This window comes from Argentina anserina, chromosome 4 (genome assembly GCF_933775445.1).
Source record: "Argentina anserina chromosome 4, drPotAnse1.1, whole genome shotgun sequence".
In the NCBI taxonomy this organism is placed as follows: Eukaryota; Viridiplantae; Streptophyta; class Magnoliopsida; order Rosales; family Rosaceae; genus Argentina; species Argentina anserina.
This window is the reverse complement of record NC_065875.1, coordinates 2950116-2978069: the sequence shown is the minus strand read 5'-3', so window position 1 is coordinate 2978069 and position 27954 is coordinate 2950116. Positions and strand designations below refer to the sequence as shown.

Below are 27954 nucleotides of genomic sequence, written 5' to 3'. Positions count from 1 at the left end.
CTTCTTCTGCGGAACATCTTGTTTTACATTTGATCATGGATGTTTGAGTTGTGGTTTTCCTTGAGTAGTGTTATTATGCTCATTGTTAAATTTCATTTTAGTCACGATGAAGTTATATAACACCATGATAGAAGATAAATGAGTTGTGATCGCCTCATGGAGGTATCATACATAGGAAAATTATTGGGGAAGGTGAATCGAGGTTTTGGGAAGAAGTTAAGAATTAGTGACTGAGTAGTGCGCTTAAATTTCGGGACAAAATTTCTTTAAAGGGGGTGGAATTTAATATCCCGAAATTTTATAATTATTGTTCAGAGATATTTAAATTGGTAGTTATCCGATTATATAGTACAAGGGAGAAAACGAAAGTGGACCATTTTATACTGAGAAACGTTACAGTGTGTGGTCAAGCGTTTTCTACTGAGAAACATTATAGTGTTTTCACGAACAGTATTTTATGAACAGTATTTTCACAAGGTGAGTAAACCTCACAATGATCATCATGATCAAAGTAATGTTATAATTATTGAATTTAGTTTGAGTTTTTAACATAGTCGTTACATCACTAGCTTATAAAAATTATTCTAAAAATATGTTTTGGTTTAAATTATGTGAACTCGATCGTCTACGGTTCATGGGTAAGTGAAACACTATTTTAATAAATGATTTTAAAAAACGTTTTATTGATTATGGACTATGGTGAATTTGAGTAAATATCACTATGACAAGTCTACCCTTGGCGGTGACTTATATTTTTGAATTATTAAAAAGAGTGACCTGTGACATTTATATAATATAGTGGGCTGTGTATGTGTACGAAAATGGTAAATACGATACATATATATGGGTTGCTATAATGTTTCAGTTTTATTTCAAATGTGAGATTATAATGTTGTGATTATATTCATATTTTTGTGCAAGAGTCGCTTGGTTGTAGTCCAATAATATGTGTGGATTGTTATTGTACGTGGTTTAAACATTTAGTCTTGTTAAAACGTTTTCTAGTCTTCAGATGTTGTTGGCAGTAATCGGAACCAAGCCTTTGACGAGTGTCGATTACGATTCAGTTAGAGCTCTATTCTGTCTGTCGGTGTACTGCATGAGGGGTAATAGATGGGTTGCCTAGGTCTCATGAGTACCCATGTTTTTGAGTAATATTTGGTAACATATGAGCTGCTCAGTGGCTGTCGGTGTACTGCATGAGGGGTAACAGATGGGTACCTGGGTCTCATGAGTACCCATGTTTTAAATGATTTTGGGTAACCATATGGGTTGCCCAGTGCCTGTCGGTGTACTGCATGAGGGGTAACAGATGGGTTGCATGGGTCTCATGAGTACTCATGTTTTTGAGTGATATTGGGTAACAAATGGGTTGCCCAGTGTCTGTCGGTGTACTGCATGAGGGGTAACAGATGGGTACCTGGGTCTCATGAGTACCAATGTTTTTTAATGATTTTGGGTAACATATGAGTTTCGTAGTGTCTCATGATTACACATATTTTTAAAATGATATTGGGTAACAGATGGGTTGCTCAGTGTCACATGAGTACGTTTGTCTTTAAATGTTATCTGTCATATTTCCATGGTATACGATGTATGTTATACTGTTGGTTTACTCATACGAGCTGAAAATGCTTACCAGGTTTGTGTTTACAATCCCGGTGCATCAATTCGATGGTGTATGAGATAGTCTTACAGGTAGGGATTAGCACATTCGGAGGGCTTACTCTGAAGATTGAGTGAATTTTACATTTCCGTTGGTTATAATACTGAGTTATAAACTTGTTATGTATTATTCAAGTCAACTGAGTCGTGTTATGGACTCAGTTTCGATACACTGTTATTATAAGATGATTTCAATATATTTGGGATTGTTTTAGAGTTTTCAAGGTTTCGAATTCGAATTTTATCATTCGAAAGTTCGGGACTGTGACAACCTAGGTTCAAAATATCAGTATCGGTAGATATATTGTTTTAAAAAAAATATCAGATATATCGGGGATATTGGAAAAAATATATTGTTCATATTCCAAAATTATTTATTTATTATTGAATTATATACAAACATATACAATTATTAACTTTATCTAGTACCAAAAAATACTCTCAGTGCTTAAAAAGACGCACGTTGGTTAACAAAACTAAAATACTTTGCCCAAGACATTAAAGCCATATAATACGAATTGTAATGGTTAATATAATAGTCATATATCTATTTCGAGCTGCCGACAATTTCTCCAATAAGGAAATAATAAAAATGAATCTAACTCGATGATTGATCATATACTTCTCTAAAACTGAACATAATCCTAAATAAGATAACCATATTGATAGTTAACTTCATGGAATTCTGGATATCCTCTTATGGCTTTAATGAGACTATTGTGTGATCATTTATTTTGGATTCCCTGAAGGTCAGCGAGATCACTTGTTACTGATATAACTTGACTCTTAAGAGTTAAGACTTGAAATTTCACTCCTCATCCCGATATCATTTACGAAAAATTAAAATTTAACTGATTGATAAACTACCTTATAGTCTTTTTTTTATATACCTTGAGGCTCAAGGTGATTAATTAATCAAAAATTCATTTTCGAGAATCCGAAACATCCTCAAGTTGAGATAATTTTTTTAAGTGAAATTTTTTAGATATTTCTTCAAAGTAAAGATATATCGGATATATCGTAAATATCAAAAAAATATTAGAGATATTTATGTTATCAGAAAAATATCGTAGATACGAGAAAAAATATAATATCTATCACTAAAATATAATTTTTTTTTTAAAATGAGATATTGAAGAATATATCGAATATATTGAGAGATTTTGAACATCGCATAAAACAAAGCTTGTCTAACAAAATCCAACCCAATTGGGCCTTTTCTTCCTAACCCACCCCTCCCCACTCTGAGAGTGACGCAAATTTTACAAGTGTATAAAATAGGGAGACACACAAAGCAGAACAGGGAGTCGATCAAAAACAATGGCAGAGAACAAAGCAAGAATAACCCACCAGCTTCAGTGTGTGAAACGAAATTCTGGCAAGTCTTACGGTCAGATAGCCAAGGAGACAGGCCTAACCAACGTCTATGTTGCCCAGCTTCTGAGACGCCAAGCTCAGCTCAAAGCTGAAACTGCCCCCAAGTTGAGGGCTGCCCTTCCTGACCTGGCCGAGGACCTGATTGTTGAGATGATGAGTCCGCCCTTAAGGTCCTATGATCCCCAGTTGATTCAGGATCCCACTATTTACAGGTGGAAACCTCTAAAGTTTTGTTCTTTCATGGTTTTGAGTTCAAAATATATATTGGGTTGTGTCTGTTTTTCAAATATATCAATTTCTAGTTCTGATAATAATCTCGGGCAGGTTCACATATATATAGAAACCATACTGATACTGTTGGGTTGTTTATAAGCTATGTTATTCTTTATATGGGAGAGAGCCTTGTTTTATTGGAGCCAAAGTGGGATATGATTACAGCGGGATTATACTTTTCGTTTAGGCACAATTTGAGTTTAGTCCATCCAATTATAGCTCTGTTGAAATTTATGAAAGTAACTGTCGTTTATCATTTCATCAAACAATCCGTTAGAAAATGTAGAGATAGACCACCTCAACAAAAGGATTTGGAAGTGTAGTGATAGCCAAATAGATTTTACAGAAAAGTAATGATTACAGATAGTGCAGAGTGTATGGAAATTTTTGCTTCATCCATGTTATAGTCATACCTGCTCTTTTTATTTCTTCTCTCTGTCTTACAAATTCTGATATTCTCAAATCAGAATGTGTAGAAGTACTCTGGTTGCCTTTAAATTGATGATTCTTCGATGCTTTAGGTTGAACGAAGCAGTTATGCATTTTGGTGAAAGCATCAAGGAGATTATCAATGAGGAATATGGTGATGGAATGTAAGTTCAACTTTTTTGTCAGTGCTTTGATTTATTGCAAATTGCTGCAGGTTAACAACAAACTGATTGATTATCTTTCTTGAGATTAGGCGTAATATCTGAAGTTAATAACTGATTGTTGAAGACAAATTGTATTCATTTTGCTAGGAGACTTGTAATTTCCATGTTAGATTGGTTTACCTCTGTTAAACTAATTAACATTTCATGTGGAGCTTTCCCTGGATACCAGTTCTGTCTGCATATCCTTTTTTCTCTCCCAAATGATCTGTTCATTTTTGTAATTTAGTTTTTTACTTTGAACATATTGAGGGGTTTGAACCAGTGATTAATGATGGGATAATCGAGTAGCTGACCATCCTTTTCTTTGAACCAAGTAGGACTTAATTTTCTTGAATGCATATAATACCCACCTATTCTGGGAACACTTAAACGGTAATTTTTTTTTCCCCAAACCAAATGTCTCATGCTACGACTAATGCAATGAGAGTAGGTTCTCTGGTGCTACGCTTCTGAATTTTTTTGTGTGCCTTGTTTCATGACGTATCTTTTTCAAAATTTCCAAAATCATGATAGATTGTGTTTTTTTTTAAAGTTATATATCTAGCGATTCTAGCACTAAAGAATTGGAATCATATAGCAAACATTTCGTTGAACCAAAACTCTTAATATTGAGCACCACTTTATTGGCAGTTAAGGTGAGTGACCCAATACAACTCATGGTTCGATTGCTGTACTTGGTTAATTTATTTCACACATTTTTTTCTCTACTAACTTCATTGATTCGTTTTTCATCTGTAGTATGTCAGCTATTGATTTCTACTGCTCAGTTGACAAAGTTAAAGGTGTGGATGGTAAGGATCGTGTAGTTCTGACATTTGATGGGAAATATTTGCCTCATACTGAGCAGGTTAGTTGCATTCCTAGTATGTGTTTTTTTTTTCAGTAATTTATTTCTGGAAATTAAAATTTAAAATTAGACGTAAAATCAATAGTACATGTTGATGTTCTGTAGCACTAGCACCGTTTAATAAGCAAAGACTAAACTACGATTGTATGTTCTTCGTGATTCATGATGCTGAACTGTAATCATGAGTTAATGTCTTCATGTATGTTGGTAACAGAAATCATAATGAAATTATTTTTGCACAAGTTTGTCAGATTAAGTTGATATTCCATATATGCAGAAGATGATTTTTTTTATTTTTTTTTTATTTTGGCTTTGTACATGGGCCAAGGCTGAATTGAATATAGGGAAGCTCATGTTTTTGAATGCAGCTGCCTTTCTGTGCTTTATTTGTTCTAACAATCCCAATTCCTATTGAAATGCAGAAATCGGAGCACATGGTTTCCAGGTTGAATTTAGGATAGCCTCATGCTGTAAAGCAGGTCTCCCACACTTTATGTTCAGTTGTTCACTTGATCAGTTCCTTTCATTTTTTTACAAGCCGTATAAAAAAAGTCATTTTGGTGACCTCCATTTATGATCCTTTAATTTGATTATGCTTTTTTTTTTTAAACAAATTCGATTATGCTTAACAGTGTTTACTTTTGCATGGACAGATGAGGGTCTCAAACCTGCAGATTGAAGATGATAATAATACAGCCTCATGCTGAGCTCGGGTGTTGAAGATTTTATATTTCCACTTTTAGCATAAGCTCCAAGCACTACCCTATCAAAATATAGTACTGTATGTTGTTGCATGGAAATTACATCACATGGTATGCAGGCTGCTACGAAGATGATGTGCAGCTTCAGCTCATGTTGATATAGTGCTTTTTTCCGTTTCCTGTTATCAATAAACTCCTTATATTTGCCTATAGGTCTGATGCTGCTTGGCTATGTTTATGCAGATTCTTAGTTGTATATTGTCATATGGAAGGCACATCACTTGTTTTTGAGGCTGTTCATGTAGATTGTTAAACAGCGACAAGCATGGCTTGTTGACCAACTGTATCGATATTGTCTCAACTTAGTCACCTCACAGGTGCAATTAGGTATTATTCACCCACTTATAAGTTTTATTTAATTTGTTACTTCTTAGATGTTGGATTTTTCCTCTCCAACACGCCTCTCTACGTGCAACTTAATTTTTCGGTCTGCACGTGACAGATTAATATCCCACACAATGGGACAAAATAAATCAAGGTCCAATAATCAACGACACTTGGTGACTATCCAATTGGAAACCCTCCGATATCATGATAATGACACTCAACTTGGGCCTATGACAAAGTGACACCCAACTTGGGCCCACGACATCAAATATGACACAATTTGGTGAATGAATTTTTCTGATATCTATTCATTTCACACTAGAGGTTATATATAGTGAATACATTGTACTACAATCATACATACTACCATATGCAGAAAATGTAAGTATTAATTACATGATGTACATCCCTAACTTACATTATATGACTCACACTGACATATATATTGTACAACCTCATGCTCTAGTGATGAGGCAAATCCGAAATGTTGTAAATTTTTGTCGTATGAATAAAATCTTTGCCTTTCCTGTAATAACCCTAATTTTTCAAACAATATTTGAGTTTGATTTGAATTCCATAAAATTGTGAAATTTAATTAGAATGAGTGTGAGTGGTTGCGACGTTATGAAACGAGAAACGGGAACGTTCTAAGAATGTTTAATTAGAAAAACGTTACGGTTCCGAACGAATTTATCGACTTTTATTCCGTCGCTCGGTTGCGAAAACTTTCTTCACGAAAGTTGTAGAGCTCGTTGATACGAGTTCGTGAGTATGTGACGCGTTCGAATCGAACGTCGTACGTAAAAGTTATTAATGACGGAAATTAGTTTCCGATTTTAGAGGGGGGTATAAAATGAAACTTTGTGAAGTAGGGTTTCCATTTTCAGAAACCCACTTCCTTCATTCACCCGGCGCCTCCTTTCTCTCCCTCTCACCCGATTCTTCCTCTTCCCTCTCGGCTTCACCATCGATCTCCCATCTCAGGGAGACGTGGTCCTCACCGCCGGCCTAGGAGGCACCGCACCACCCCCCGCAGGCAACCCCAAGGAGCACGCACCCTCTCGCACCACGCCGGAGCTCCACCAACATCTCCAAGTTTCTGCTTTTCTCACCGCCGCACCTAACCTCGTCTCCGGTGGTTTTCGAGCTCAAATCGAGGTGAGGATAGCCTAGGTTGGTTGTTGTGATGTTGTTGTTGAATTATTGTGTGGATTTGTGATGTTTTGGTGGAGATCGGAGGTTGGAGATGATGGGGAGGTACCGCCGCCTTAGGAGGCGCGTGTGAGGGCGTGGGAGGGTCTAGGGGCGGCGTGAGCCCGTGGGGAGGAAGAGGAGGAAGAAAATGAGAGAAATGGGGTGGCGGTGGCGTGATACGCACCGTTGGGGGTGTCGGCGCATGGGCCCCACGCGTGGCCTGCCGGAGGTGGCGCGTGTACCGCACGCGCCGCCACGTGCGGCGGCGTGAACAGTGTTTTCGGAAGGGTAATTTTGTAATTTATTTACGTACGGTAAATGTAAATGTAAATGTAAATTTTATTTACGTACGGTAAATCTAAATTTTATTTATGTACGGTAACTATAAATATAAATTACTTGTAGTAAAGGTAAAAAATAATTTTAGAAGGGTAATTTGGTAATTTTTATTTACTGAGACAATACGTACATTTGAATAGTATTTATACGTATAGAAATACGTAAACAGTATGTACTCGTACAGAGATACGTATTGGATGTGTATTTGTACAGTAATACACAAATAGTATTTACGTGAACAGTGAACAGTGAACAGTATTTCCGGAAGGGTAATTTTGTAATTTAGTTACGTACGGTAAATGTAAATATAAATTTTATTTACGTACGGTAACTATAAATATAAATTACTTGTAGTAAAGGTAAAAAGTAATTTTGGAAGGATAATTCGGTAATTTTTATTTACTGAGACAGTACGTACATTTGAATAGTATTTTATACGTACATAAATACGTAAACAGTATGTACTCGTACAGAGATACGTATTGGATGTGTATTTGTACAGTAATACACAAATAGTAATTACGTGAACAGTGAACAGTAAATTCGTAAAACCGAAAATTGATGAACAGTAACCGATTATTACTGTTTCGGCATTTAAAGGTTTACGAAATGTTTCTAAATTCTTTTCTTATCTTTTAAAGGTGATCGATAAATCAAGGAAAAGAATTATCTTCGAAAATTGTGGAATTACACTCTAGTCGATAAGGTGAGTAAAATCTCACATATTTACGAATCTACCCTTGCGGAGATTCAAGATTTTACAAGAGTTTTTAATATTGAATTACGACATGTATACGATATAGTGAATTACATATATATTGTATAAATGGTAATAAGTACATATATATATATAGTTTGCTATATAATATACTGTTATGATTTTATTGTGATGATGTCATTTTGATGACAAGATTTTATCGAGCATGTGATTTTTAGTACAATATGATGTGTGATTATTGTACGTGATTTTAACATGGAGATTGTTAAAATGTGATTTGTCTGCGGACTTGATTTTTGGTACAATATGATGTGAGATTATTGTACGTGTTTGGCAAGTCGGAACCTAGCCTTTGGCCGGGCGAAAGTTACGATACAGTTAGAGCTCTAGTCTGTCTGTCTTAGTACTGCATGTGAGGTAACGGGTGGTTATCTGCTCATGGGTACTCAGATTATTTTGGATGTTGGGTAGCGGGTGGCTATCCAATATGAGCGGTGTACTACGTGAGGGGTAACAGATGGGTACCAGCGTTCATTAGTACCCGTATTATAAATATTTTTGGGTAACATAAGGGTTGCCCGATTTCTCATGAGCACTTCCATTTCATATATTATTTTTGGGACAACCAGATGGGCTGTCCATTGACTCATGAGAGCATTTATATTTGTTGGTTTGTGATTGTCGTATATATTGATATGCGAATTATATTTTCATTTTACTCATACGAGCTATAAGCTTACCGGGTTTGTGTTTACAATCCCGGTGCACCAATTCGATGGTGTAGGGGATAATTCCGCAGGTGTTGATTAGTAGAGATCGAGTGACGACTCCGGAGACTCGAAGTCGTTCGTATCCTACTTGTGGTGAGGTTTCTAGCGTGGATTTGAGTGTGAGAATTGGTGTGGATTTATTGTGAGTTTTATGAGAGATTGTGAGGATTATTACATTTTCATCTTATGAAATGTTGAATTATAAATTTGGGTTGTAATAATTGGTTTTCTGAGTTGTATTGAGAACTCAGTAATGATCCGCTATGCATTTTAAATGATTTCGATTTCATTGAGATTGTTTGGTGTTTAACGACTTTAAAATTTTGAGTTTTTATGCTCGAAATTTTGGGGTCGTTACATTTCCCTTTGATGTTAGTGCCTGTATGAGTGTTCCTTACTCACGTACCCTTCATTGTTTGTATGAGCTTCATGAGAAAGTCATTAATTTTGCATCAATCAAACTCAGTATAATCATCCACCATCTTCAGGTTTTATGTTGGGTATACAGAAAACTATCAGGGTCACATTATTGATATAGTGTGGTTCATATCAACTAAATTCATTGCGTCCTTAACAACACCAACGCCACTTACCAAACCCTTCTATGGCTATCCACTATCCAGTACTCAAGCATGAGAACCATACAATTAAGAAAAAAGAAGAAGAAAATGACATAGGAAAGAAGAAAAGAAGCTGAGAGATGAAAGTTTTGATCTTCCAAGTTCCAACCCTTCTTCTTCTTCTTTTTTTTATATCTTTTGGGCATATAGAATCTCATGGCATTCAGTGCATTTATTGAATGAAATTCTATGCACAATAATTTCATACATTGAATACATTTGTCACAATAAAAACTTCCATTCCGTTCTGTACCTAGCTACCACAATGACCAATATTTTATTTAGAAGCTAATGAATTAGAGAATCCATATCCAACATTTTCGAATTCTAATTCTTGGTTGAGGATCTAATTTTTATTAATATGATACAGCTTATCTGGATTTGTCTGATTAATTTCTTCCTATTCTGCCTCTTAGGTGCTACGCACCATACAAGTGTATATACCATATAACTTGAATGCTAATACATCTTCTGTACTATAAAAACCACCTCTTGTGTTAGTAATCAGTACGTCATTACATCGTTCTCATCTAGATCTAAAGATGTCAACAATGAAATCTCAAGTTTCGTTGGTCTTTCTTTTGGTGGTAACTATCGGTTTTCCAGGCAAGCATATCTTGTCTAGTTGTATAGATTGTTATATAGCTAAATATATTTCAAAATGATTCTTCGTTTTCACTTGAATCTCCACAAATTATTGGGACCTTTGATTATTATGTTTCTGATGCTTATATTCATCTATCTGGTATCATTGAGTTTAATAGGACTTATATACATGTTGCATGACATGCAGGAGCTCAGTCAGCTACGTTCACGTTCAAGAACAACTGCCCCTTCACAGTTTGGCCCGGAACTCTATCCGGCGGTGGCCATGCACAACTATCCTCCACCGGGTTCGAGTTAGCCTCCGGTGCCTCCTCAACACTAGACGTCCCTGCCCCATGGTCCGGCCGCTTCTGGGGTCGTACTCAGTGCTCTACAGACGCGTCAGGAAAGTTCACCTGCGCCACCGCAGACTGCGCCTCAGGCCAAGTCGCATGCAACGGCGCCGGTGCGATTCCACCAGCTTCACTGGTGGAACTAACCCTAGCAACAAACGGCGGCCAAGACTTCTATGATGTTAGCCTCGTGGATGGCTTCAACGTGCCCGTTCAACTTGTCCCCCAAGGTGGTTCCGGCGGATGCAGCGCCACCAGTTGTGCCAGCAATGTCAATTCAGTTTGTCCGGCGGAGTTGGCTGTTAAGGGTCCAGATGGCGGCGTGATTGCTTGCAAAAGTGCGTGCTTGGTTTTCAATCAGCCTCAGTATTGTTGCACCGGCGACCATGGTACTCCAGAGACATGCCCTCCGACAGACTATTCGAAGATCTTCAAGAGCCAGTGCCCCCAGGCTTATAGTTATGCTTATGATGATAAAACTAGCATTTTCACATGTAACGGTGGACCTAATTATTTGGTTACCTTTTGCCCTTGAGCAGTAGAAATGTATGACGTATGAGTGAAGAGAACATTATACGTACTTGTAGTTCGTGTTCGCCGGATAGAATAAAAGGGTTGAATATCGCCAGGTATTCAATGCCAATCTCAGCGTTCTTAGTTTCGTTTCGTTTCTTAGTCACTAGTTTTACTTGATTGATAATTGCAGATCCCTCGGACTATGCCCTCCCTAAGGCTAGAGTGACAACAGATCCATTGTTTGCGTAATATGATGCACTTCTCATAATGTGAGTTCATGTAACTTAGCTGCAAGTGGTAACCACTAACCACAAGAACAAAACATTGGCAAAATGCTGTATATTTAGTGAGCTGTTAAAGTTTTCTTCCCTGTTCTTGCTAAAAAAAAAAGAAGTTTCTTCCCTGTTTGAGTGACCTCAGAACATTCATCACCAACGACAAGAACTAATCCTGTTTTATAGTGTAGTTCACATCAAGTGACATGTTCGTCTAACTAAAATGTTCATTTCGACTCTTTTTTCGTTCACTTAGATTCAATTTCAGTTCTCATTATAAAAACAAAATGTTCTTAAACTGTTTACTCGTTTACTTGGCTCACCATTTCTCATCATTACGGTGATCAGTCAAGCCACTTATGGCTACGCATAATGATTTTCTTTAGGGTAAATTCTTCTTATGGTACCTGATGTTTGGCTACTTGGACAATTTAGTACATAATGTATGAAAACTGACAATTTGGTATCTAAAGTTCTCAAATTCAGGCCATTTTGGTACTTTGTCAATTTTGAGCATATTTTTAGGGTTATTTCCGTCATCCTATCTCTACTTTACTTCATTTTTTCATAATACCTCCAAATTACCTCTAAATTATCACTAAAATTTTGATAACTCATCCACTTAGTATCTGTGATGATTTACGTATATAAGTTTTCATAATTTAGCTATCAATCTAAATTAATTTTAATTATAAGTAATTTTAAAAAATATTTTAATAAAAAATTACAATTGAATAAAGACAATTTATTTCCTTTGCAGAAAATAATTAGGATACAATAAGTATATTAAGAAAAAATATTATTTTCGATATATGCGAAGTCGATGCTAAATAGAGTAGATATATCAATTTAATTATCTCTAAAGAGAGACAATTATAGAAAGAAATGAAGAAAAATGTGAATTTAATGAGTTTAGGGCTAGAATGACAAAAATAACCCTAAAAATATGATCAAAATTGATAGAGGTACCAAAATGGCTTACAAATGAGAACTTCATGTACCAAATTGTCCGTTTTCATACATCATGTACCAATTGTCCAAGTAACCATACTTTAGGTACCATAGGAGGAATTAACCATTTTCTTTATTGGATTACTGCATCCTTCAGAGAGACTGAGATGTATGACGTAAAGCACCATTTACCATATCTTCACAAAATTTCCATATGCTATTATTTCATGTATAAATTTTTTTAAAGGCTTGTGCAGAATTGCAGATATCATCTAAAGACTTGATTTCATTTTCACTACATAATTTTTTTCAAGCTAGCTTAACTATGCAAATTGAATAGTAAACTAAGAGAACAATGGCATGAACACCAGAAGAGCAGAAAAGTTGGAATGTTCCTATAAGGTCCATTTCTAGGATACGGATCTGTCATAAAACAGAGGGCATAAATTGAAGAGCGCAAATTGAATACAACCCTAAAAAAGTAACTAAGAGTACAATGGCAACAATTTTTGTGATCAATGAATGTAATGAAAAAACAATAAGGGATCCATTGAGACTGCAATCATGCATACGATCACTAATAAAGATCTGCCATTTTGAGTGATGAAGTCACCAACTTTATTTTTATGCACAAAAGAATGAACAGCCTTGGCCATACACTGAAGACTGCGATGCAAAATTCGATAGGATGGATGATGAAATGTCTTAAAATTGATATTACAAGCGAACCCCTGCAGACTGAGAAGTCAACAGTTTTGAAGTCTTCCCCCTCAATTATTTTTTCCGACAGCCCGCCTCGGTTGTTTTCGATCACCAGCTATACCTCATTTATTTTGTTTGATAAAGTTGTTGAGATGAATGAAGTTTGTACCTGCAGATGCATTCACTAGATAATTAAGCTGTTTTCGAATCCTAATTCTTGGTTGGAGATCTAATTTTTATTAATATGGTACAGCTTATCTGCCTTTGTCTGATTAATATCTATGGTCCTTTGATTCTTAATTAGGTGCCAAGCACAATACAAGTGTATGTACCATGCATATAAGGTCAATGCTAATACATCTTCTGTACTATAAAAACCTCGTCTTGTGTTGGTAATCAGTACATCATTTCATCGTTCTCATCTAGATCTAAAGATGTCAACAATGAAATCTCCAGTTTCGTTGGTCTTTCTTTTGGTGGTTAACATCGGTTTTCCAGGCAAGCATATCTTGTATAGTTGTATATGTATATATATATATATATATATATATATAGATTGATATATAGCTCAAATAGATTTCGAATTGATTCTCTGTTTTCAGTTGGATTCTCCGCAAATTATTGGGACCTTTGTATATTATATATGTTTCTGATGCTTATATTCATCTATCTGGTATCATTGAGTTTCTTAGGGCTCATATACATGTTACATGACATGCAGGAGCTCAGTCGGCTTCGTTCCCGTTTAAGAATAACTGCCCCTTACAGTTTGGCCCGGAACCCTAACCGGTGGTGGCAATGCACAACTATCCTTAGGATTCTTAGGAAACTTCTTACATGAAAGTCGTAGAGCTCGTTGATACGAATTAGTGGACACGTGGCACACCTAAATCGGAGTTCGTATGAAGAAGTTACGAATGAAAAGATATTTAGACAATAGTATAAATAGGGGAATTAAAGAGAAAATTAGAGAAAAATTAGAAATTCGGATCGTTACTGTTCATGTGTACTGTTCACCCAGAAAAAAATCCAGCAATTTCTCTCCCGAGCAGCCGACTTTGGGCCGCCGAATATCCGACGTCCGGCCACCATAGAGCGGCACACCGGTCACGTTTGAAAGGTTGCTGCATCCCCTGTCAATTGGTGGTAGCGTCACCCGCCATCTCGCCGCCGTTTAGGAGCGGTGAAGCCCGGAAGTTCTCCCGAAAAAGCATATTTTGCCGAACTTCCACTCGTCGGATCTCCCTCCTCCGGCCACCAATCGGTACGATTCTTGTTTCATTTTGAAGGTCTCCTTCCATACTACAAATCCTCTAAAAGATTTAACCCCAATCGTTGTGTGCTAGGAGAATCGAAGAAAAGAAATTCTAGGTTTTTAAATTGGGGCTTTTCGGTTCTTGTTAAATTGAAGTGTTTAGGCTTAGAATTAGACTTTGTGATGAACTAGGAAGTTATTAGAAATGTCATTTAGATTGTGGTGGTGAAATTTGGTGAGCATTGGTGGCGGTCGGTGAACAGTAACGCCGCATGAATAGTACTATGAATAGTGTTTTATAAACAGTATTCTGTAACAGTACGTGAACAATGTTTTAATAAACAGTACTGTGAACAGTGTTTCGGTACAACAGAAACTGTGAACAGTGTCATGGTAAAAACAGTTACTATGAACATTGTCATGATAAAAACAGTTACTGTGAACAGTGTTTTGGTAAAAACGATAGCTGTGAACAATGTTTTAGTAAAAAACAGTACATTGGAACAATGATTAGTAAAACATGAACAGTGTTCTGTGAACAATGTTTTATGAACAGCATTTAGCTGTACTGAAATCGTCACCGGATATTTTACGTATCATTTTCTAAGCATTTATCATGCTATTAGGTGACTGATGAAACGAGTTAGGAAATTACTTTCAGTGTCGTGGAAGTTGCACGCAGGAAATAAGGTGATTAAAATCTCACATTTATGAATCTACCCTTGCGGAGATTCAAGATTATGCAGAATTTTAAAGAATGAAATATGACATGTATATGATATAGTTGAATATATATATTTGTATAAATGGTAAATACGTACATATATATAGTTTGCTATATTATATACTGTTATGATTTTGTGGTGAATATGTTCATTTTGATGATGAGATTTATATATCGAACATGTGATTTGAATTGTACAATATGACATGATAATTATTGTACGTGGTTTTAACATTAAGTTTTGTTAAAACTTGATTGTCTTCAGATGAGTTTTGTCTTCGGACGAGTTTCGTCTTCGGACGAGTTTCGTCTTCGGACGTGATTTATGTCTTCAGACGAGTTTTGTCTTCGGACGTGATTTATGTCTTCGGACGAGTTTTTGTCTTCGGACGTGATTGATGTCTTCGGATGAGTTTCGTCTTCGGACGTGATTTATGTCTTCGGACGAGTTTTGTCTTCGGACGTGATTGATGTCTTCGGACGATTTTTTGTCTTCGGACGTGATTGATGTCTTCGGACGAGTTTTTGTCTTCGGACGTGTTTATGTCTTCGGACCAGTCTTCAGACGTGTTTGGCATGTCGGAACCTAACCTTTGGCCGGGCGAAAGTTACGATACAGTTAGAGCTCTAGTCTGTCTGCCGGAGTACTGCATGTAAGGTAACAGATGGGTTATCGGCTCATGAGTACTCATATTTTTGGATGTTGGGTAGCAGGAGGTTGCCCAATGTCGGCGGTGTACTACATGAGAGGTAACAGAGGTGTACCAGCGCTCATGAGTACCCGTGTTATAAATGCATTTGGGTAAACAAAGGGGTTGCCCAATTTCTCATGAGCACTTTCATTTTCATATTTTTGGACAACCAGATGGGCCGTCCATTGACTCATGAGTGCATTTATAATTGATGTTTTGTGATTTTCGTATATATTGATATGCGGGTGGTATTTGTTATTTTACTCATACGAGCTGCAAAGCTTACCGGGTTTGTGTTTACAATCCCGGTGCACCAATTCGATAGTGTAGGGGATAACTTCGCAGGTGTGGATTAGCGAGAATCGACGGACCTCTAAGAAGACTTGGAGTTATTTATTTACATCCTGTGGTGAGGATTTTGTGTGGATTTCTTTGTGAGGATTATACATTTCTATTTGTTATAATGTCGAATTATAAATTTAGTTTGTAATAATCGGTTGACTGAGTTGTATTTTGAACTCAGAGATGATCCGCTGTGGCATTTAAAATGGTTTCGATTCATTGAGATTGTTTTAGTGTTTTTCATGACTTCGAAATTTGAGTTTTTATGTTCGAAATTTTGGGGTCGTGACAACCTAATTATTTGGTTACCTTTTGCCCTTGAACAGTAGAAATGTATGATGTATGAGTGAAGAGAACATTATACGTACTTGTAGTTCCTGTTCACCAGATAGAATAAAAAGGGTTGAATATCGCCGGTTATTCAATGCCAATCTCAGCGTTCTTAGTTTCGTCTCTTGAAACTTGGTGTCTGTTCATTAGTGAAGTACTTAGGAAATGTGCCAGATTTTCAAAGCGTGTTGGGTCAGAAATGTGGGTAACCTGTATAAGTAATTCTTATTCGGAGATTGCTGAATCAATCATAATCGCATAAGCAAGATTTGCGGCACCAGTGGTTGCGATGTTGACATTTGCAGATTTGAGAAATTATAGAACCTTGGTGACAATGTGAGACCAATGTCGGCCAATTCCACATTCTAACATTGCAATCCTTATGTCCTTGAATTGCTGACATTAGTATTGATCTAGGATGAAAGGGATCCTCATATAGTCATATTCATTAACCGTGGCAATATCCTCAAGGCGTGTCTCTGAGGCATTATTAGCCTTATGAGAAGCAGGCCATGTTTTGCATACCAGTCATCAGGTTGCAGTTGTCCTCCCTATGGCTAAAGTGACATCAGATCCATTCTTTGCGTAATATGCTGCACTTGTCATAAAGTGAGTTCATGCAACTTTGTTGCAGTCTTGCAGATGCTAAACACAAGAACAAAACATTGGCAAAATGCTGGTTCGACTATCCTATATTTATTAAGCTGTTAAAGTTTTCTTCCCTGTTTGCGAGTGTTTAACCTCGATCAGAACAATCATGACCAACGACAAGAACTAAGGCAGCCTGTTTTATAGTGTAGTTGGAAGCAAGCGATATGTTCGTCCAACTAAAATGTTCATTTCAACTCTTTATTCGTTCACTTGGATTCAATTTCAGTTCTCATTATTAAGTTTTCCCACTAAAATGTTCTTAAACTGTTTACTCATTTACTTGGCTCACCATTTCTCATCATTATGGTGATCAGTCAAGACATTTCTGGCTATGCATAATGCTCGTCTTTATTGGATTACTGCATTCCTTCAGAGAGACTGAGATGTATGATGTAAAACACCCTTTACCATATCTTCACAAAATTTGCATATGCAATTATTTTATGTTGAAAATTTTGAAAAGGCTTGTGCAGATATCATCTATAGACAAGAGTTCATTTTCACTACATAATGTTTTTCAAGCCTAACTATTCAAATTGAATAAAACCCTAAAATAGTAAGAGAAAATGGGTGTGGACACCAGAAGAGCAGAAAAGTTGGAATGTTTGCATCCGGTCCAGTTCTAAACTACTGGTTTGTCATCAAACAGAAGGGCATAAACTGTAGAATGCGCCAACAAGAATAGCACAATATTTCTCAGACTCATTCATCATACATACATACTGATTGTAAGAATCGAAGATTCACAGACTTATGAAACATTTAAAAACACAATGCACTCGGTAGAACAGAATAAACATAGTGATTAAGAAACAGAAATACCTTGCAAAAGAATCTAACGAACCGAGTGCTATCAACACTTGCGAAGATCTATCCCAGCCTTCTTGGCAACAGCTTCCAGCCCATTCTTCTCAATGGTCTTGATTGCTTTGGTCGACAACCGCAGCTTCAAAAACCGCTTCCCACCTTCCCACCAAATCCTCTTGTACTGCAGGTTCACAAACTGCAACTTCTTGGTCTTGTGGGCCGAGAACGAAATCTTGTTCGCCTTGTTTGCTTTCTTCCCAGTAAAAGGACAAATCCTCCCTGTGAGAAATCGAACCACATCAAACCCCAAATCAATTCTCACCACTCTAATAAATAATAAGTTCTAAGAAACAATAAGTTATAATGACAAATCAACAATGAGAGAACCAATGAGATCAAAAGGTACATAATTTATCTACCCTGGATCATCAGACTAAACCCTTATCACATAATCCAAGTACAACTCATTGTCTCCATTACATTTAGAAAAAGGAAAATTTGCTTACTGATTTTCTCATTGGGCAAAAAAACTAAGAACTACGAAGTTTGTCAAACCACATTTATCCAATTTAAGCATCATAGTAATCTGAAAACACAAAACTTGAAAGAAGACATGGGAAATATTAGGTGGGGAAGTTACGAGCAACAATGGGCTGAAGGCCAGGGAGGGAGGGAGTGAAGATTGGAGTGGGGAGCTGAGACGACATGTCGTAGGATATTTTGAGGCCACTGAGCTGACTGGTGACGAACCCAACATCGGAAACTGCTTGGGTTTTGGAAGACAAGCTCTTGGAGGAGTCAGATGCTCCGCGGCGGAAGCATAGACCGGAGAACACAGCCGCGGTTGCGGAAGCTGCCATTGGCTCTCTTTTGAGCTTTTAACACTGGTCTGGAGAAACTGGTTATCTTCTTTGTTCCTTCTTATCTGCTTGATTTCTCAAAATTGAAGGCTATGGTATGTTTCACTGGGCAATATTATGGGCTTAGTAGCATTGGGCTTTCTTCATCAGTTGCTCTCTTACCATGCTTCATTTTTATTTAAAATTTTCACCTTTTTTTGTTGTTGTGCAGATTAATGTATATTATTAGCACATGATTTTTGATGATGCAATATATATACATGACGGTCTTCACATATAAAATTATACATTTTTTTAAATAATTAAAATATGATTAATGACTTGCCGTGCTATAAGCAATTGACAGACATAAAGTTAGAACCAACGAGACCAACTCTGTTACGAGCTGAAATGTTAATGAACATAACTTGATGATCGACTCAAATTTATCTCATAGTTTTTTTTAGAAAGGAAAAACTTAATAGATTGAATCCAACATTACAAACCAAAGAAGACCAGTGGTAGAATAAAATCATTGCACTCATCCCTACCTAAAAAATCAACAATTACAGCAGACAATAGAACCTGAAGAATTCAACTATATATAAATAATCTATTCTGAAAGTATTTGATACCTCCTCGCATGTTCAATAACAAGAAGACTAAACCCACTCCATCAAGCACTATATAATATACACCAAATTTTTGAGCATATATGTAGAGACAACATTGTTCATTATATTGACAACAAGAATTAACCGACTGAATTATCTCATAATTCATCAAAATTCGATGTTGAAAATTGTTAGCCAAATTCAATACTGATTTTATTTTAAACTCCCTTGCACTCTGTTTTTTAGTTTTTATTGTTGGTCATTTTTATACGGATTATAATTTCATGTGCAAAATAATGGTTGCATCATCATTTTGCCTATATTTTTTTATATAACCCATTCATAACTGCCACCTTTTTTGACCTTGAACAATTGAAAGGAACTTTTAATACAAAAAGACTATACACTCATTCTATTAGTGCACTAATAATTTCCTGGAAACCACTTGCACTCAAGAAAATCTCACACACAACATATGTACAGTGTTTAATTAAGTTTACTACAAATCAAAGCGGGTAAACTAAAACCAATCCATCAGACACAATATAGGAATTTTCAGTTGCGTGATTCATGAATATCTGTTTCCTCATCCCCAGCCTCTGTGCCTGGTTGTGGAGAAGGATTGATGCGGTTCCGATTATTCAGTGATCTTCCTCTTGAAATAGAATGTTCCACCTCCACCAGAAGGCTGGAACTACTGTAATTCCCATGTAACTTGTACATGGAGAGTACCTTTTTCAAGTCTATGGCAGTGAGAACAAAGCCTTCTACTTCTGAAAGGCATTTAACATTCTCAGTCAAGATAGGAAGGTCTGCTGCATAAGAGACATCACCGTTGTCCGGTGGTGATGCCCAACTCAGAAGTTGTTTATCTCCATAAGCATCACCGTTCTCAAGGGAGCCTCTGATTGTTGATCGGAGACTTATGTTTTCCCTTTTGGATCAGCAGTTGAAGTAGAAGCACTAGTCGTGTAGAGTGTAGACCAACATAACACCTTCCATGATAAAGAGCATGCTATCAAGTGGTTCTCCCATTCGAAAAGCAATTGTTTTTTCATTGTAGGTTACTGGCTTGAGATACTGGCAGCAATCTCAGTCCTCTTTCATCCATATTTTCGAGCCTTCTTACCTATATACGTACACACACAGTGGCATACGTTAAAACTTTATATTGCAGCGCACACTACAATAGATATTGATCAATATGCATATGGCAAAACAATATATAATTGTAAGAAATTTTGAGGAACATACTTTCTTAAGCGTACTCATGCAGATAGAAATCTTGAGATCTTTTACGGTATTCCAGGGAAGAAGGGAGAACAGGTTTTTTACTTCAGCATTTTGGTCGTCTTTCAAATTTTGTGTTATCGTTTTCATGATCTTTGGCTCTTTGCCCAACTTCTCAGGGAGACCATTTTCGTCCATCCATTTCCGTAGTTCTTGATCTTTCATTCGAACCTTATCAGCTGCTACGTTTTTCTCCTCTGAAGATTGCATACATAGCTGTTGATTTAAATGTCGATACATAGTATGGATCAGATATATTCATATATAGCTAGCTTAGATTACCTTACCAGTTCACTTCTAAAACTTACTATTACAGATGAAAGTTAAGGATCGAATGTTATCATCACCAATCTACATATTTCCAATCAGAGAAGCAAATAGCACCAGGCCCATACCAGAAACAAGAACTGCAAAACAATTTTCCCAGATGAATTCACTTGTCTCAATGCTTGTCCCGAAGTTACTGCAGTAAATTTAACATAAGCATCAGAACACAACGTACGTTAATAACGACGTCAGGTCATAGGTTCAACCACACTCACATTAGTCACATATGCAAAAGTGTGCGAGTTATTCAATAAAACAAGAACCTTTTTTTGATGCATAATTAATTTTCTTCAAGTTTTATGTTATTACAGGAAAACTAAAATAAATAAATAAACCGATGGGGATGGCCTTACCTAAGAAGCACGGAAGCTTGCATGCAGTCGCGCTTCGCGCTTCGGAAGCGGAAGCGAAGCGGAAGCGAAGCGGAAGCGCGCCGGAAGCGGTCGGAAGCGCGATTCCGAGAAAAAGGTAGTTTGGAAGCGATATGGAAGCGCGAGCTTCCAAATTGGAAGCGCCAAATAGTCCGGAAGGAAGCGTGGGCAATTTTGTAATATTGATTAAAACCTAATTTCTCTCTTACCTCCCTCCAGCCTCCCCGTCTCTTACCTGTTATTAAACATGAAAGAGCCTGGAAAATGGGGAAGGTGGATGACTCCACAGGAGGCTTGTAATCGAATTGCTTAAGCATGCATTTTGTGTAGGTTGGGATTTAGTTGATAGGTGGTTTAAGCATGAAAGTGTGCTTAAGCTACTTCTACTTGTGCTTTTCATTGCTCACCTATTTCACTACCAGAAAACCTGATTGTGAGTTCTCAAACTGTACTGTAATACTAATTATATGCAAGTGAACTGGATTCAATCCTCATGCAGAAAGCCTTTCGGGGATGTCGAAACTTCCAATTGATACACCATTCATGAAGTCCAAATTGAGTTTTTTTTTATATAGGATTAGTCCAAATTGAGTTGGTATGGGTTTGATCACTACTTGATGGTAAGCATAACATATGCTATTTTTTTGTTTTTGTAATATTATATATACAGGTTAATATCTTTAATTATATATTATTTTATTCCGCGCTTCCTAAACGTCCCCGCTTCCAAGAATTTTTGAAAAAAAATCTTCCGCGCTTCCAAACGCTTCGCTTCCACGTCCCCGCTTCCGATTCCATGCAGCCTAGGGCCTTACTACCTTAGATTTTTAAGTCCCCACCAGACGAAGTAAAACAACTTGTCGCGGAATCTTGTACATCCTGTGAAGCCGGCGTTGCTGTCGTCAGAAATGATCCAAAACGATACATATATGTTTCCTTGTTTCCTGTGTTATGTAGGCATGCTGACTTAATCATTTCACGATTGATTAGAGATAGAGGAAGTGACACAGTAGAAGTATGGAGGGTTTACTAGCAATAAAGCCGAAAGATAACACTGGGATCTCAAGCGACGAACCCTAAAAATAAACCCTGAAAATTCACCAGAAAATAAGAGAAAACTCTTGTTTGGTTCTATAATAATAGGATAGATCGTCTACACCCATTTAATGATGTTTAAATACTGATAAAACAAATCCTATGACAATTAACAACCAAGCCTAAAAGCCCAAGGAATAAAACAAAACAAACTAAAAATAAATTCTGAAAATATATAAAACTGTTGGTTTAAAGCCATAAACGAACTCAAAAGCCCGAAAAAACCCCCCACATCGTAGCAAAGTGATGAGTTTGACTCTTGGCGCCGCTCCCTTATCAAAAAGGTATCACAATGTCAATCGGACTCCAAATGTCAAATCTGCAACTCACCAAACTGCAACTTTATTTACGGTTCTGTCACTGATTGTCATATTTGCAACAAACTTGATTTTACCTTGTTGCGATCAATCAACCCCTCAATCTCTTCCCCCATACGCTCTACATCAAGAAGGTCATCACATTGGAAATTAGCATTTCCTTCCAGGGCATCGTTCCAATACACTGCTTCGATTTGAACAGCACTGAAGTACCAAAAGGCTCCAACTACCTAAAATTGATCAACAGTTAGTTATTGATGCAATAGAAGAATCCAAGTCAAGTACAGATCGAGTTGCAGCCGAATACAAAAATAAGAAACTTTGTGTATATAAATTTGAACTTACATGACTTGAAAGGATGTACATATAAAAATAGAACGCAGCTTTGATCCACACGCTACTATGTTTTCTAAACAGCTTAGACGATATGATGATCGATACATTCTTGGAGCATATTGCGCAAGAAGCAAGTAGTTCAAAGTCATTTTGTTCTGTGAAAATCCATAATTGGGAGAATAAAATAGAACTAATATTAGCACCTGCATGAACAAATAAACAACAAGCTATAGTTAGAAATCCTCCATTAATTACGGCATCAAAAATAAATAATTTCAGGTACATAGGCGTGGAATTGGAAGAATAGCTAATACGTCAGTTAGGAAGGAGCTCAATTGTCACGACCCCGAATGTCGAATGATAAAAATTCGAATTCGAAGTCATGAAAACTCTAAAACAATCTCAAGTATATTGAAATCATCTTATCATAACAGTGTATCAAAACTGAGTCCACATCATGACTAGTCGACTTGAATAATACACAACCAATGGAAATGTAAAATTCACTCAATCCTCACCACAAACAGCAGAAAGAAATCTTCGACAATCTTCAGCGAAAGCCCTCTAATTATGCTAATCCACACTGGCAGAACTATCCCCTACACCATCGAATAGGTGCACTGGGATTGTTAACACAAACCCGGTAAGCTTTGCAGCTCGTATGAGTAAACCAACAGTATAACAAAAATAAGATATAAGATAAAAATAGTGAAAACATTTAATTATAAATGTACTCATGAGTCACAGGACGGCCCATCTAGTTATCCAATAATATCTGAAAATATAAGTGCTCATGAGAAATCGGGCAACCCATTTGTTTACCCAAATACATTTATAATACGGTTACTCATGAAACTCAAGTACTCATTTGTTACCCTTCATGCAGTACGCCGCCAGACATTAGGCAACCCATATATTACCCAATATCCAAAAATATGGGTACTCATAAGCCGATAACCCATCTGTTACCCATCATGCCAGTACACCGACAGACATACTAGAGCTCTAACTGCATCGTAACTTTCGCCCGCCAAGGCTAGGTTCTGACATGCCAACACGTCTGAAGACTGGTCCGAAGATAGATTAACACGCTCGACATAACACACGTACGAAGACAGAAAAACGTTTTAACAAAACTCAATGTTAAAACCACGTACAATAACAATACACCTATGTTATTGTAGTACAACAAACGACTCTTACTCAAATAAAATAAATATAGTTGCCACGGTATAATTCATTTGGAAATAAGAACGTAACATTATATAATGTAGCAACTCATATATATGTATCGTATTTATCATTTTACACACATACACAACCCACTATATTATATACATGTCATAGTTCGATCTTTTTAAGAAAATGTAAATATGAGTCACCGCTAAGGGTAAACTCGTTATAGTGAGATTTACTCACATTCACCATAGTCCATAATCACTAAAACTTTTTTAAAATCATTTATTAAAATAGTGTTTCACTTACCCATGAACCGTAGACGATCAAGTTCACGTAATTTAAACCAAAACATATTTTTAAAATAATTTTTATGGACTAGTGATGCATCGACTATGGTGACAACTCAAACTAAATTCAATAATTATAACACTACTTTGATCATGATGATTATTGTGAGGTTTACTCACTTTATTTCATGCCTGCAACTTCCACGATACTGAAAATAATTTCCTCACTTGTTTCGTCGGTCACCTAATAGCATGATAAAATGCTTAGAAAATGATACGTAAAATATCAGGTGACGATTTCAGTACAGCTAAATATTGTTCATAAAACATTGTTTACAAAACACTGTTCATGTATTTACTATTTTATTAAACACTGTTCAAATTCACTGGTTTACTAAACATTGTTCACATTTTACTGTTTATAGAACACGGTTTACATTTACTGTTTATAGAGTATTGTTCACTGTAAGTGTTCATGAACACTGTTCACATTACTCTTCATGTGGCGCCACTATTCACCGACCGCCACTAATGACCAACAAATTTCACCACCACAATCTAAATGACATTCCTAACAACTTCCTAGTTCATCACAAAATCTAATTCTGGGCCTAAACACTTCATTGTTTTACAGAACATTGTTTACATTTACTGTTTATAGAGTACTATTCACCGTAAGTGTTCATGAACAATGTTCACAATACTATTCATGTGGTGCCACTATTCACCGACCGCCACCAATGACCACCAAATTTTATCACCACAATCTAAATGACATTCCTAACAACTTCCTAGTTCATCACAAAGTCTAATTCTGAGCCTAAACACTTCACTTTAACAAATACTGAAAAGCCCCAATTTAAAACTTAAGATTTTTTTTCTTTGATTCTCCTAGCACACAACGATTTTTGGGCTAAATCTTTTGGAGGGTTTGTAGTCTGGAAGGAGACCTTCAAAATGAGACAAGAATCTTACCGATTGGTTGCCGGAGGAGGGAGATCCGACGAGTTGAAATTCTGCGAAATATGCATTTTCGGGGGAACTTCTGGGCTTCACCGCTCTCAAATGGCGGCGAGATGGCGGGTGACGCTACCACCAATCGACAAGGGACGCATCAATCTTTCAAACGTGACCGGTGCGCCGCTTTATGGTGGCCGGACGGCAGAGATCCGGCGGCCCAAAGTCAGTCACTCAGAGAGAAAAAAATCTAGGATTTTCGGGTATGAATAGTACCTGATCTGAATTTCTGATTTTCTCCTTTTTTTGTCTTTAATTCCCCTATTTATACTATTTTCCAAAAATGTCCAAATACCTTTTGATTTGTAACTTCTTTATACGAACTCTGATTTAGGTGTGTCGCGTGTCCACGAATTCGTATCGATGAGCTCTACGACTTTTATGTAAGAAGTTTTCTAAGAAACCCAATGAGTCAAAAGTCAACTCTTAGACTCGTCAAATTGAACGTTTCCGAACAATTAATCTTCTGAACCCTTTTGTTTTTATCCTCGTCTAATAAAATTGGACAATTACCAACATAATAATATCAGGGAACTCATTGGAAATTAGATATGAATTTTCGAGGTATTACATCCATGATAACTTTTTAGCTATTGCCTTAACGTGACCAAACTAGTTGAAGGGTTTTGAGTTGCCTCTCAGTACCAGCTTGCGCTTGGATTCAGAGGCCGCCGCTTTCACAGCATCATGAAGTTCATATACGATATGAATTAGGAACGTGAAATCTGTGAGTGATCGAGTAATCAGAACTACAGTCTTCAGTCTCTTGTTTGTTCCGAGGCACGTGTTGCCCCGATCAAGGAATGCAATGTAAAAGAACAATGGATCCACTGAGACTGAACCATACATGCAATCACTGATAAGTTACTCCAAAATGAAACCGAACGCAGCAGTCTTTCACATTTCTTCTTTGTTGAATTCACAATTTCGGCTGACATGTTAGCATGTTTGACAGCATGAGCTGCATGATCTGGGTGAGAACTGATAAAATAACAGAAAATTGTTTTCAGAAAGAAAATCCATAAATAGCTAGCTGATCAATATAATGACAAAAGGAATTAACTTTCAATATTTTTAGGTAACTAGGTAAGGATATATGAGAAAAGAAGTAAAGTTGCTCTAAATAGATTGATGAATTGGCACCGGCTGCATGCAGTATTGATATGAAGTCAGTTAAAAGAAACAATAACAGATCCATAGAAGCTACCTCATTTCGATGTGGCCTTTGTCCTCCTTAGAGTGATTCATGATCATGAACGACCTCTAGCCTAACAAGATTCTCAGAGTTACCACAATGGTCGTGAACACTATAGAAACAGAAGATCAGTGAGCCATTTGGCTTATTAACCATCACCACATTAGAGACCCACTTGGGGTAGTCGACTTCTCGGATGAATTTGATGTCCCGGAGCCGCCTGATCTCGGCCTGAATTGCCTGATACTTCTCTTGATCAAAGGCCCGACGCTTCTGGCGCACTGGCCTTGACCCTTCTAAGACATTTAACTTGTGGGAGATGAAGTCGGTGGACATTCCAGGCATGTCTGCATAAGACCAGGCGAAGACGTGCTGATGTTCCTGAAGGTACGTCACCAGCTGGTCCCAAAGATTTGGTCCCAAACCCATTCCGATACAAATCTTTCGGTCCGGATGCGCGTCCGATAGACTGATCCATTTGGTCTACTCGACTGCTGTCGGACGTGCCCGCAAGGGGTGCCTGGCGGCCTTCTTTTTCTGTACTTTGGAGAGCTCTCGCTCCACTAGGGCCTCGTCCCACGGATCCTCAATGGCCTCCGCTAGAGCTACCGGTAGCATCTCATACGACATCTGTCTCGCCGAGATGAGGTCGAGATGGTTCTGAAGCGTATCGATCTCATCTCCTCTGATTGTCAAGATCCTGCCTCGGATCGGCACTTTTAGCATAAGCATGTGCCCGATGATTATACACTGGAGGCCCCACAACACATCCCGGCCCATGATGATATTGTAGGAGGATAGACAGTCTACTATTAGGAACTTGGTGGTTATCCTTGTTTGTTTCGACCCCGAACCGAGCGATAGAGTCATATAGTTAGAGCCAAGGACATGCACAACCTCTCCGGAAAAGATGACCAACGGGTCATGATTACTGTAAAGTTTTGTCTAGTCTTGCTTGCACTTGCGATAACAGTCGTCGAACATAACATTGATCGTCGCCCCGATGTCCACTAATACTCTTCTGCACGAATAATGGTCGACATGTGCGGTTATCAGCAACGGATTGGTCTGGGAGGTTCGGATGGGTGCTTCCCCCTTGGAGAATTAGATCGTGTCTCCGATAGCTGGTGCTACTATAACACCCTGGCTGAGCTTGTAGAGCTCTATGGTCTGTTGTCTTTTTGCTGATATGTGGGGCGGGGGCCGAATCGCCCCGCCCCGCAAGGTTGCTGTTCTTCTATGGATTTGTATGGCATTGGTGTTTGTCGTCGATGACCTGTATCGGTCCAGCTTACTACCTCTAACCAGTTATTCGATGGCGGATTTCAACGTATAATAGACATTTGTGTCATGTCCCGAG

General features: G+C 37.4%; 4 protein-coding genes and 1 pseudogene across 4 annotated transcripts in view; 3 read left to right on the top strand and 2 right to left on the bottom strand.

The window, feature by feature from the left end:
- The first annotated feature begins 2970 nt into the window (after nt 1-2970).
- Nucleotides 2971-5811, top strand: LOC126789927 (cyanate hydratase). The gene is made up of 5 exons (XM_050516008.1): nt 2971-3254; nt 3837-3908; nt 4707-4815; nt 5238-5294; nt 5469-5811. Exons 1-4 carry the CDS (start codon nt 2986-2988, stop codon nt 5274-5276), a joined length of 489 nt encoding a protein of 162 aa, XP_050371965.1. The 5' UTR covers nt 2971-2985; the 3' UTR covers nt 5277-5294; nt 5469-5811.
- LOC126789913 (casein kinase 1-like protein 10) overlaps nt 5202-27954 on the top strand; it is a 308889-nt gene continuing 286136 nt past the window's right edge. Inside the window, exon 1 of the mRNA XM_050515993.1 lies at nt 5202-5205. The gene's annotated coding sequence lies outside the window, so the exon portion shown is untranslated. The remainder of the gene's footprint in view (nt 5206-27954) is intronic.
- Nucleotides 10087-11017, top strand: LOC126789922 (thaumatin-like protein 1). The gene is made up of 2 exons (XM_050516004.1): nt 10087-10150; nt 10338-11017. The coding sequence occupies exons 1-2, from the start codon at nt 10087-10089 to the stop codon at nt 11015-11017; spliced, it is 744 nt and encodes a 247-aa protein (XP_050371961.1).
- LOC126789928 (50S ribosomal protein L28, chloroplastic) lies at nt 17603-18596 on the bottom strand. The gene is made up of 2 exons (XM_050516010.1): nt 18368-18596; nt 17603-18006 (listed from the first exon to the last, which is right to left on the bottom strand). Exons 1-2 carry the CDS (start codon nt 18585-18587, stop codon nt 17774-17776), a joined length of 453 nt encoding a protein of 150 aa, XP_050371967.1. The 5' UTR covers nt 18588-18596; the 3' UTR covers nt 17603-17773.
- Nucleotides 19736-27023, bottom strand: LOC126791016 (cyclic nucleotide-gated ion channel 1-like; annotated as a pseudogene).